This window comes from Alligator mississippiensis, chromosome 15 (genome assembly GCF_030867095.1).
Source record: "Alligator mississippiensis isolate rAllMis1 chromosome 15, rAllMis1, whole genome shotgun sequence".
NCBI lineage: Eukaryota > Metazoa > Chordata > Crocodylia > Alligatoridae > Alligator > Alligator mississippiensis.
Window position 1 is genome coordinate 26893592 of NC_081838.1, and position 13281 is coordinate 26906872.

A 13281-nucleotide genomic window follows, 5' to 3' on the forward strand; every position below is an offset into this window, starting at 1 on the left:
ATCCAGGCTAGAACTCAGGCCCTACTCCCTTTTTTGGCCCCACATCTTTCTCTCTCGCTCTCTCTCTCTGGGCTGCCAAAAATGGCTTGATTCAAAAAGAACATTGCCAAGGAAACTGGAAAGTGCCTAACCTGAAGCCTGGTGGTTAGAGTACTGTATGGGAAAATCAGAGTGATGCAGGTTCAACACCCCCCCACCCCCGCCCCCAGACCAGAGGGCCTAGAACTATACCTTCACTCGATGTGCGAATGTAGTAACAGATCAGTTATTACGGTTAAAATATGGAAGTGCAACAATCTCCTCTAGGATCTAACACAGTGGTTTCCAACCTCACTTGAATGCCAGAAGGGCATGCGGGGGACGCGCGCCCCAGATCTACAGGTAGGCCAGGGCAGGGTGGGCTGGGGTGTGGGTCATGATTTGTTGATCCTAGGTCCACCCTGTCTTCAGCTTCCCTGTCCCCTGATGAACCTAGTTTAAAGCCCTGTGTAGGAGATCAGCCGACCTGTAAGAGAACAGACGCTTACCTTTTGAAGAGAGATGTAGACTATCATGTCCCAGCATGCCCCTTGCATGGAATTGCGGATTGTGGTTGAAAAAGGCCAAACTTGCACGATGGCACCGACTCTGGAGCCACAAATTGACCTCTCTAATGAAACTGCTGTGATGCTGGCTATGACTGCTGACCAGGAGGATAGACAAGAAAACTAACTGTACCCCCAAACCCCGAAGCCTGGCTCCCAGAGCCATGTAGTCACTCATGATCTGGCCTGGACTACTCTGGGCCACATCATCTATACCCACATGGATGAGGACTGTGGGATAGTAGTTGGAGGGCTGGATGAGGTCCAGAATCCTTGTAGTGACATCACTAATCTGAGATCGAAGAAGGCAGCGTACCTCCCATACCATGGGATCCGGGCAATAAATGACTCCTGCCGTTCCTCTCTGGAGGGAGTCACCCACAATTATAACCCAGGGTATATTCCTCCGGCTGCCGGTTGAGCCTCAGTCTGCATGCTGGTAGATGTGGATGTGGCTTCACCTGCTGCACTATCCCCCAGTGAGACCAGGGCCTCATATCTGTTCCCCACCTGTACTGGGGAAGTTGTCCCAGCAGTGCAATGTCTGGCTCTGGAGGTAACTGTCTTCATCCATCTGCACCAGGTCCCTCCCTAGTTGTCTTCCCACTAGGTGTGTGGTCCTACAGAGAATGAAAGTACCCATCAATCTCACCCTCAGGACTCCTGATCCCCTGCAGCCTGCAAACATTTGCCTGGAATTGCCTCAAATGCCCCTCCAGCGGCTCAAGCTGGGCACATGTCAGACAGGTGAGAGGACTTCTGGTCTCTCTGCCCCCTGCAGGCCCCAGAGGCCCTGCCAGGCAACCCTGCAGTCAGGGGGCTAGGGTTCTGCTGACCCCCCCAAGGGCTCCGTCTGGGTGGAGGCCTCAGAGGAGCTTCAGGTGGGAGGCAGTGCCAAGGCAGGGTCCCTGGCTGTGCACTGTGTCCTTACCGTGACTGAAGACTCCTTCTCTTCCACTCACCTGAAGACTCTGTGTGGGGCTGCCAATGCCTAGAGTTCAGGTTCCCCCTGTGCACCCTACTGCATGAACTCCCATGCAAATTCCACCACGCCCCACAAGAACACACCTGTTTGCGTGGTCTACTTCTACCTCTGTTCTGTTCTGTCTCTACATATCTACATATATTCATATCTCTGCCTTATCTCTACATATCTATTGCTTTCTCACCAGTGATGTCTCCCATGAGAGACCTTCACTCACTTGAGTCTGGCCCTGCTCTCTGTTTAGTTGGGGTGTACCCTGGCCTATCCCTAACTGTGGGCATGCTTGCCCATTGGCCACTCTGGCCCTGGCCCCAGATTGGCTAGTTGAAAGCCCTGGCCCAATCCTACACTGGGTTGGCCTATTTAGTTTCGAGTTTTATACCTCCCATAGGAGGTATAAAACAACATCTTCTTCCCAGAATTGTGCTCTAACAACAGATTTCAAGGCACTCAGTACCCAGCCCTTTCTTCAGTCTTCCTTTGGAAATTTGACCCAACTGAGGGAACATCTACATGAGATGTTTAACTGTGGAGTAGCCTAGTTTACTAGGTGTCATTCCAGGCTCCTGTGTCCCCCCGAGTAGGCCACAGACTATCTGTGCCAGCCTGCCTGAACTTCAGTGCCACTGCCTGTCACTGCTGTGCTTCATGGCTGCCAGGCCCACACCATCCAGGCCTGCTGGGTACTGCACACTGTAGCTGCAGGCTCCACCCATCCAGGCCTATCTGAAGCTAAGGCCAACTTCAGGCATCTTCTGGCTTCTGGGGTCAGTTCCAGGTCCCCACAACCCATCATAAACAGCCTGCCCTGAGCACGCAGGTGCTATGGGGCATTGCCTCACCTGTACACCTGTCAATCCCATGCTGGGTCCTGTGCTGGGCACTGCATGCAACTACCCGGGCCCGACAGCACAGGGACAGTCGCAGGGAGGCCCTAGAGCCAGCATGGAACCATCAATGATGTCATTCTTGTGCACATCCAGGCCCATGCCCATCACCCAGAGACCCAACTGGTGGCAAGAGAAGACTGGCACCCTGATGGCACTATGGGGCAAAGTGGAGGTGCAGCACCAGTTCAAACAAGGCACTTACTCCAATGCCCACTTTAATGAGGTGCTGTCAGGCTGGATGTAGGAGCGTGCGCAAAATCCGTTGGCATGGCAGTACCACGTAAAGACCAAGGCCTTGCGGGCACAATGGGTTGACATCACCAACCACAATTGTCAGTGTGGGAGAGTCCGTAAGTCCATAAGTGTCCCTCAGGGGTCTGTGCTTGGTCCACTGCTTTTCAACATCTTTATCAATGATTTAAATGTGGAGGTAAAGAGCTCATTGGCCAAGATCGTGCATGACACCAAGTTATGGGGGAGAGTGGTCATGCTTGAAGTTAAGCTGCAGATACAGGTGGACCCAGACAGGCTGGCATATTGGGTGGATCGGAACCAGGTGAAGTTCAACATCGAGAAATGTAAAGTGCTCCATGTGGGGATGAACAACCCCCAACATACTTATAGGCTTGGTGGTACCAAAAAGACCAGCACCATGACTAAAAGGGACCTGGGGGATATAATAAACTAGAGTATGAACATGAGCCATCAGTGGAATGCTGTAGCCAGCAGGGAAAGTAGTGCTCTGGCATGCATCAATTCATGTATCTCAAGTAAAACCAAGGAAGTGATTCTTCTACTACGCTCAGCACTGGTGACACTGCATCTGGAGTATTCCATCCAGTTCTGGGCGCTGCACTTCATCAGAGATGTGGAAAAGCTTAAGAGAGTCCAGAGAAGAGCCACCAATATCATCAGAGACTTGCAAGACAAGCCATACGAGGAAAAGCTGAGGGACCTGGGACTCTTCAGCCTGAAAAAGAGAAGGCTGAGAGGGGATTTGGTAGCAACAAGTCCCCCCCCAGCAGCCAGTCAGCGATGGGAGGTGGGGTCCCCCCACTGTCGATCACGCTGACCTGGCAGTGGCAGCGGCACCACCACTCCTGCCTGCCCCCCGTGCCCAGAACGCTGGTGTCAGAGGGTGCACGTGCACCCCCATGCATCCCCGATGCATTGCCACTGACCTACCCTGGGAATCTTCAAGAGCAGACTGGACGGTCACCTTGCTGGAGTCACATGACTCCAGTTGTCTTTCATGTCTAGTGCAGGGGGCTGGACCCGATGATCTCACGAGGCCCCTTCCAGCCCTTACAGTCTATGAACGTCCAGATTTTTATTTACATTGTTGTTGTTATTAGACTTTCATTAATGGAACAAATATCAGCATGGGGATGCTGATTTTTTACATGAGCCAAGGATGACAATCACTGCGATGATGAAAGCTGCTGTCTCAACTATGTGCGTGTCTGTGCAAGACAGGATTATTCAGGAATCTATATGGCACCAGAAATTGTTAATGATATTAGGACCACAGAAGGACAACTTGCCAATTAGAAATGCTATTATTGAGATAACCAGGAAACCACCCACCCAACATGCAATGGCCATCTGAGTAGATAAGGTGTTAATAGATAATAATAGAGCTAGAGCGCAATGGGTGGCAAATGGCCAAATAGCGATCATAGGCCATGAAAGCCAAGAGGAAATGTTCTGTGCAGCCAAAGGAAAACATAAAGTACGTCTGCAGGAGGCAGCCATGGAAGGAGATAGTTCTGCTTTCCCCTAAGAAAAGGGCAAAGGTCTTGGGAACAGAAGCTGTTGTGTACCATATTTCTAGAAAAGAGGTTGCAGAGAAAAAGTACATGGGGGTGTGGAGCCGGTGGTTGGTAATTACAAGGGTTACGATAGCCATGTTTCCGGTGACTGTTAGGACGTACACAAGAAAGAAGAACATGAAGATGGAGATCTGCAAAGAGAAGGATCCAGGGAAGCCCAGAACAATGAATACCATCACTGTGGTTTCATCTTGTTTTCCCATTTGGTCCTTTTACCTGATGAAACCAAAAAAGTAAAAAGGGAGACATTACCAGAGATGGGAAGCCATTGTTTCCAGGTCAGCTAAGGGGTCATTTCTGGCAGATACCTGTCCAGAAAAATTGCATCACTTGAAGACTAGACCAAATCTATATACATGAAGGCTGGCAAAGAATGAGGGAGAGGGTCTTTTCCAATACTTAGTATTCTATATTTTGTCTGATGCAGCTGAATTGTTGGGACATTCATCCTGGAAGCCTGAGGACCTAGGTTTTAGGCCCCATCATGCAGAGAATATTGGATTTTGGTCTCTCTGACTTCCAAGTATAGTACTCTAAGCACAAGTCCAGCATTCCCACAAACCTTTCCTGGCCCACCTTTTGAAAGTAAGCCACAAACATAATAATTAAAGAAAAAAGAAAAAGAGTAGAGGGGGTAATTTCTGCCTCCCTAGGAAGAAAAAAAAGTCTGTGTAAAAAACCTAGGCTTTTCTCCCTCCGAGTCAGCAGTCACTTTACGCAGCTATTCACTCTCGGACTTAATTTAGTGTGCTCTGACCATCCAAGATCTTCAACATACCTTGTGCCCGGGGCTGCCCAGTGGACCAGCTTCAGAAGAAGTGCCAGCGAGACAGGGAAAAATGCCTTACCTGTGCTGTGCTGATTAGAGCTTGGCTGTAGGAAATCTGTTGAAATCCAAATTGAAGACTCTGCTAGGTGAGGGAGGAGCAGAAACCTGGTCCTTAGTCTACCCTGTGAGTGTCTGCATATTTGATTGTCCACAAGTGCAGAACTATCTGTCCAGGAAGATAATTCCTCGGGTCACGTAAATTCTGATGAAAAAAATGACTATTTACAGAGTCAGGAAGGGAAAGGAATGCTAGTTCAAATGTCTCTTGCTTTCCTTTCAAACACCATTGATTCTGCTTGGTCCTATCTTCAATAGTAAATCAGATGGCACAAAGCTTAGATTAGAAACCATACATTCATAGTCCTAATTTCACAGTTAAAAGACTAGAAACTGCTCCCTCTGGAAAGTGGAATAGAGTCCTGGCCTGGCATTCTCTAAGAAGCACTGTTATGTAACCAGGTCCTTCGTGTTAGGAGTAAGAGTTGGAAAACTAACTTCCTAGGTTTCCTTTGGCCATCCAAGCTGCTAGGAACAGCTAAAGTCCATTTATAGAACAAGGAGTTAGAGACAAGAGTCTTGACTTGCAGTGCGAGAAGTGGAAGAAATATGTTCACATTTTCACATTTGCTTTGTGCCGTGACTATGTTTTTAATGCTTAGAAATCAAACATAGTGTTCTACACAAATGCAGACTTGTGTCCTTTTGTGCATGCCAGGCCAGCCTCTGGCTTCTTTACTGTTCCTGCCATACAGGACCAGCAGACACACCAGCTGCAGGTACTTTCTCAGCTTGACAAAGGGTTTTTCAACCCAAAAGCTTCCTAAGATATATTTTTATAACTATGTTGGGGTTTTTTCATAATAAACCTATAAACATAAAAATGGAAGATAAGCCATCACACACCATGAGTGTGGCAATGGACAGGCGGAGCAGGCAGGAGCACCTGTGCCCCCCGTGCAAGAGCCACCCAATCTCTGAAACCACACCCTGAAGCAGCTGCAGGGATCAGCCACAGCAATTGGTTGAAGGAACACCTTCATCTGAACCCTCATGTAACAAGGGTTCAGCTTGCCATGGGATCTGGCCCTTTTAAAGTACTCTGAAGCCATGCTCTTCTGTAAGGGAATAGCTGTCAGTCACAGGAAAAAAATGGTCACTTGTGTCAGCACCCAGAGTTGGTGCAGGGCCTGATCTGATGCAGAGAACTGGCAATGGCTGATGAAGCTGAGTGAGGTGAACCAGATATCAAGTGTGATGAACTGGAAGACACCACTCTATTGCAATCAAACTTGAAAATACATCAAACATGAAAATACATCTGATTAAATAGACTCCTGCATCCCCAGGTGGTTTGAGCATCCAAAGCCATCAAAGGGGGTTTTCTGTGCACTGTTTACCATTCAAGATATTCTGAAAGCATTTATCAAGAAGGCATGAAAATGCTGTATAAATACCCGATGTTGACTAAGACCTTGGTACTGATTACCCTTAACTTAAGTTCAATTTAAATTGTCCTGGCAGTGCTATGATAAAGGAAGGTGGGACCAAATATTACTTTGGAGTAAAGGGACCTTCCGTATGAATGAGAAATGGCCCCTTATATCTTGATTTCAGCTCTCATATCCATGTATTGGTATTTCCCATGTTTCGCATGTATCATGAAATAATATTTAAAAAATGATGTGCAACCTGGTCCAGGGGAGATTCCCGTTCCATGGAAATGTGGAGATCTGGGTTCTACTACTTGATCTACCACTGACTTCACGGGTGCTCATTGTCAAAGCACTTTGCAGTTTTTGTGCTCCACTTTCCCAATCTGTAAAATGGGGCTGATACTTATCTGTCTTTGAAGACAGACCACAAAAACTACAGATCAAAATGGCCTCATAAGTATTCTATACAATTATTAACATGATGCATGTTTTTTCCTGACTTATTTTGGCCCTTGGTACAATATCACTTTACATTACAGAAAGAGACATTTCTTCTGAGTCTTGAATTAGAACGGCAGAGGATTCGATGTTAACGCTTTTTAAAAAATGCCACAAAGTAAATTCCCTTGTGAATTCAATAGCTAAAAGTGTTCATTATCTGCAATCCCAAGGAAAGTTTCATCATGAATGCCTGGTGGTGAGAAGCTGCTTTCTTATAAACCTGAGCGAATGCCGAACGGGGGCAGTGGCGCTGGGCATGGACACACAGCAACATCCAACAGGCAAGACAGCAAGATCATTCCAGCTGGTGAGTAGCATGTAGAGAGACTCTGTGACACTGCGAGGAGCAGAGCGATGGGGTCCACGACACTGATCCCCACACCCCACCACTACAGATGGAGAGGATTATAGGTAAGTGTTATGTTATGGCTGCTTGGTCTAACCACAGGGAGGCTGGCAGGACTGAGTGAGAGCTACTGTCTTGCATCCTTGGATCCTGCCTGCAGTCCTACCCAACCGACTCCTACATGTCGGGGTGGCCAGCACGGTATAGCTGGGGACAGAACAGATGTGCTTTTTTTCTGGTTCCATGTCCTTTTCCTCATCCAAGCAACCTCTTTCTCTTATACATCTTCATTCCAGAGATATCCCATCCTCTCCCCTAGACCCCCAAACCCAAATGCCCCACTCCATCTGCCCCAACACTGAACCCCGTAAACCCCCACTCTTCCCCTCTTCCTCCCCAGCTCCCTGACCCCAAGGACCCCTCCCTAATTTCCCCCCTTGAACAGCTTCCCATCCCCTCTCCAAAACATGAGAAGGGGGCAAGGAAAGTTCTCCCTGCACTTGCCCCAGAGGTGAGGCTGCTCATCTGAGTGCAGTCATTGGTGGGTGCTGAGGGTGTAGGTGTGCTTGAAGCACTACCTGCACTGTGGGCGGACTTGCTGGTCCCTTGTGTGGATGTGCAGGTGTCAGGCCAGGTTAGTAGTCCGAGTGAAGCACTTCCCATACTTGGCACAATCATGGCCCTGCTGCTTTCCATCTTGCCCCTCTTCTTTCCATTCTGAAATCTACTGGAAAGTTACTGGAAGCCAGTTCTTCATGTTTGTTACTCTTTCCACTCTGTAGCTTATTGACTATAAACCAATTGCTGTCACTCTACAAAATCTCTCTGGAGCTCCAGATGTTCTTTCTCATTTCCTATAAGACACACCCAGGATGCCAGCCAGCTTGACAGAGATTTGATGGAGATTTGAAAGCCCCAAGGAAGGTGATGGTTATGGGCCTGAGGACTAAGGGGGTGCCACTGATGAGTCTTGACTGGGTTTATAGCTGAGCAAGACATGAAGGGTCATTAATATTGAGGTTAATGATGATTACGGTAACGATGATGAAGTATTAATAACTAGAGAAAAGGGAAGAAGGAATTTCTGAAAGCATCTCCTTCGGACATTTCCTTTTTGCATGCAGTTCTCTTAAATGCTGCTGGGTACGATTATCCAGTAGGACTGGCTAGACAAAGCCTTGTCTCGGTAGTTGGGAAAGGTCCTGCTTTGAGCAGAGGGTTGGACTGATGAGGTTGCTTCCAACCATAATTATCTATGATTCTGTGACCCTGACCCATGAAAGATACATTTAATGCCATGGACAGAAGAGCATTAAATAACTGTGGAGCCTGTACCTGGGGCAGGCGGGTAGGAAATTGCAATTCCACAGCCCTGAGCAAAGCCTGAGCAAAGGGAACATAAACTGTTCCCTGAGGCTGAACAATCATCTTATTGATGCAATGTACATCTCCCTGGTGGAACTGTATAGCAAACTTTCAAAGATCATTATTTTTTTTTTCATTTCCTAGGAATAACCCACTAGAATAGTGACCTGATGAAAAATGCTTGTGTTCAAAAGCTTGTCTAACTTAATCCAGACCATGAGAAAGGTCCAATAAAAGATATCACCCACAAAAATCCTTGCTTCTCACTAGAAGAGTGAAAGGAAAAACCCAGCTACACCTCATGGAGGAAGTAGGAGGAGACAATCACACATCTATCACAGAATTCCTCCTTCTAGGATTTGGGACCATTCCACAGCTACAGATTTTTCTCTTCCTGCTGTTTCTAGTGATCTATATGTTGACTGTGACCGGGAACATCCTCATCATTGTGCTTGTTGTTGCTGATCTGCAGCTTCATACCCCCATGTACTTCTTCCTGGGAAACTTGTCGTACTTGGAGACTTGCTACACCTCCACCGTGCTGCCCAGGATGCTGGCCAGTCTCCTGACAGGGGACAGAACCATTTCTGTTAAGGGCTGCGTTACACAACTTTATTTTTTTGGATGTCTGGCAACTACAGAGTGTTGTCTCCTAGCTGCAATGTCTTATGATAGGTATTTAGCAATTTGTAAACCACTGCTCTATGCAATGTTAATGAATGGCAGAGTCTGTCTACTGCTAGCAACTGGATCTTGGCTAGGAGGATTGCTGGTTTCTACATTAGGAATAAGTTTTATGTCACAATTAACTTTCTGTGGGCACAATGAGATTGACCACTTCTTTTGTGACTTCACTCCAGTGATACAGCTCTCCTGCAGTGATACGAGACTGGTCATTCTTATTAGTTTTATAACTTCCTTCTTCTCTGCCCTTTCCCCATTTCTCTTAACTCTGGCGTCTTACATTTGTATCATAGATGCCATTCTGAGAATCCCTTCTGGGAGGGGAAGACAAAAAGCATTTGCTACCTGCTCCTCCCACCTCATTGTAGTAACCATTTTTTATGGGACCATATTGATTGTATATTTGCTACCAAAAAACAACATGCTGAGATACTTGAACAAAGCATTTTCTGTTTTCTACACAATCCTTACACCCCTGATCAATCCCCTTATCTACAGTCTGAGGAACAGAGAAGTGAAAGAGGGCCTGAGAAAAGTTGTCAGCAAATTTAGGATCCTGCGAATTCAAACTACCAGGCTGATATGAGGATAAGTGAAAGAAACAGTAATTGAGTGGTTCGGGTTTCAAGAGTCTTCTGCAAAAGGGTTGTATCTTTACGTTTGTTAAAGGTGAACCTGGTTGAAAGGCAGTATATTCTTGTAAACAGTTAAATCTTTATCTTTCCTTCCCCTCTTTGAGGTGGAACGTTCTGAACATGAACACACACCCTTCCCCCCCCCGCCCCACACAATTTCAGGCTCCTGTGTACTAATGCTAATAATATGTATTATTTCTCATGGGTTTTGTAGAACTAATAAAAGTTCTTCCAGAGTAAAAGTGACTAGGTTGATACAACCCTCAATGTGAGGTGCTTGATAATCCTGAGAAGTATATTATCATCTACTGCCTATATCCAGTTGTACTGCACTTGGCTTGGTTTTTTCTAGACAAATAGGAACAAATAGTTTCTGCTCCTGATAGATGTCAGCCATCAAGCCTGAACCTTTGTCTCTACCAGCAGCTCTGCCAGAAGCTTCATCTCCATCAACAATTCCTAGAGAAAGGGCATGTCTACACATTGCCCTGTGGTGATGTTACTGTCCAGTGCTTTAGTACTTCCTGTTGGAAGTACTAAAACAAGGTGCAGTAACAGCCTGTGCATGCACAGCACATGGTTAAAATAGCAGATACTTCACCATAGCAGTGTACTGTAATGGAAGGGGTGGAGGGGTGAAAATTGCTATGGCAGAGTAGCTGCTCATCATGTGTACACACACATGGACACTACACTGCTTCATCATGAAGGTACCAAATTGATAGGTGATTAGTTGCAGTGCAGTAATGCATGTGTGGAGGCATTACCGTGCAGTAATGTGGGAGCCTCCAGGCTGGGTCTGCCCAGTCACTATGGAGCCAGCTGGAGGCTGGCCCCAGGGCTCCTGCCTGACCTCCTCTCCTGGAGCTGGGCTCAGCTGCTTTCTGTCAGCTTCTAGCTGCAGGGTATAAAAGGCTGAAGCTACTTTGTGCCTTGGGGCACACACCACAGGGAGCTGGCAGGAGCTACTCTCTGTCCACGAGTCAAGCAGGCCCTGTGTGCCCCTCTGGACAGCCGGCAGGCAATGTTTGCCTGGGCTGTCACCCTCCTGAGCTGGTGCCTGGCCAGAGGTGAGCATTACAAAGGTCTCTTATTGCTGCATCCATTGCCCAGGCCTATGATTCTATTTGGGCTAGCGGTCTTTCTGGCTGTGCTATAGGGAGCAGCACCTGCTCCCGACTCGTGCTCAACCCCACATCTCTCTCCTCCAAGGACTAAAGTGAAGCACCTCAAATATGTGGCTGTGATTCCCTGGCCAATCCCCTGTTGGGTGTCATGCTGTCAGCCCTCAAGGGCCAGCATCACAGGGTCAGTAGCATGGAGGCCCAGTCAGCCAACACGGGGTATGACATCATCCTCCTCCCCTGTGTCCAGCCCTAGCCCTATCCACGTGTGCCCACCCATGTGGAGCCCCAGGGGCCCAAACTGGATCCAGGAGGCTGTGTGCACCCTTAGGGCACTGTGGGGTGAGGAAGACATCCTGAGGCAGTTTGTCCAGGGTGAGCACTTGAATACCCACCCTTATGAGGCCCTGGTGGCTGAGATGCATGTATGGGGCCACCCCCAGTTGTTATGCAAATAGTATAAATACCAGCTTGATGTTAGATAAATAACATGGAAATAGAGTTTGGCCTATTGCTTTTAAGCTTATGTATTTTCCTGAGTTTTGCATTGCCTTAAGAATCTCTGTTTTGTATTGCTCTGTAGTTTGACATAAGTACTTGACCTTTTCCTCTTTTCTATGCTGTATGGGTGAGAGTGTGTTTGTGGAAAAGGAAAACATCATCTGGCGACTGGCTGAAGAATGCAGACAGATAAAAGAGCAAACAAGAAGAATCTGCCCCAGAACAGCGAGAGAACACCGGCAATCCACCTTCAAGAAAGAACACAGTGATAACCTAGCAAAAGCCCAGAGGACTGGATGAATGGACAAGGCTATAAAAGATGGGGCAAGACATATCAATTTTAGGTCTTGTTCTGCATGTCATCCTGGAGCATCGGTTCATTGGATGAGATGGACTGGCAGGAGCCCTGCTCCCACTCGGATCAACTTGGCTGGCCATTAATTTGATCCAAGCACCGATAAAACTGGTAACGTATAGCAGTGCAGAACAGAAATTGGGGTATGAACTTGGTGTGTGTGTGTATTAAGTGCTTAACCAATAAACGCAGCACTTTGCCTTATCCCCCTCATAAGGTCTCGCTCGTGATTTGATCATTTGGCAATTTGTGTAATGCAGTTGGTGTGGCAGTGCCACATTAAGGTCAAGGACCTGCAGGTCCAGTGCGTGGGTGTAAATGGCCACAATCGTTGGTCTGGTGGGGCCTCCAAGACCATTCCCTTTATGCAGGAGCTGAACCCCATTCAGGTGCCCAAGGAGCCTGCACCCATGTCCCAGCCTGTCACCTCCAGTGACACATCATTGGAGGAGGGGACCTCAGGCCTTCAGTACCCTGCCCTGAACTCCTCCCCAGCTATTGCCATCACTGGTAGCCCAGGGAGCCCTGGCCAGCAGCTGCCTTGGCCTTAGCCTCACCCTGCAGCTGCCCATGAGGATTGACTGACCATACCACTTTCAGCAGCCAGCAGCACCAGCTTCTCCCTGGGGAGGTGGAGGGGAGCATGGCCAAGTGTCAGCACCCAGCCCACAGGAGGCCACAGACACCAGGTGGAGCTGGATGCGTCCTGGCATGGGGATCCCCATGCTGAGCTGCCAGCCTCACTGACCCCAGGCCCATGCTAAGTCCCACACTGGAGGGTGGCTTCTACCAGTCTCATTCTCCACCCCCACCTGCCCCTACCCCAGCTCCGGTCCTGACCCCTACTCCTTGCCTTGCCCTCCCACACTCTCCTGGCTCCAGGACATGTAGAGAGTTGGGACACCTACCACACATTTATTGAGCAGCCTATGTCCTTGTAGCTGGGCAAGCATGGGCTTCCCATTCACTGAGGAAGGCATTGATCTCAGTAGCCATCTCTTCCTCAGCAACTGGGGGCAAACATATTTTGAGCTGCCACAGATAGCCCTACAGGCAGCAGCGGCCATTCCAGGGCAGGCCAGACTTATGCCCCACGGTATTATAGCTCAGGGTTGCGATCCATGAGTGCAGGGTGTGACCGGGGCACTGGTCATTGCTGGGAGGGGCCAGGCTGAAGCAGCAGGGTGCTGGATGCTGCTGGTAGGGGCAGAGGCAGG

The 13281-nt window shown here is 48.2% G+C and overlaps 1 protein-coding gene across 1 annotated transcript; it reads left to right on the plus strand.

Moving 5' to 3' along the window:
• The first annotated feature begins 7340 nt into the window (after positions 1 to 7340).
• LOC132245620 (olfactory receptor 6N1-like) lies at positions 7341 to 10218 on the plus strand. The gene is made up of 2 exons (XM_059718282.1): positions 7341 to 7465; positions 8910 to 10218. The coding sequence occupies exon 2, from the start codon at positions 9067 to 9069 to the stop codon at positions 10033 to 10035; it is 969 nt and encodes a 322-aa protein (XP_059574265.1). The 5' UTR covers positions 7341 to 7465; positions 8910 to 9066; the 3' UTR covers positions 10036 to 10218.
• Positions 10219 to 13281: the final 3063 nt, after the last annotated feature.

Excerpts from the sequence above, each read along its gene's own strand:
- LOC132245620 (XM_059718282.1), top strand. The coding sequence starts at position 9,067 with ATGGAGGAAGTAGGAGGAGACAATCACACATCTATCACAGAATTCCTC.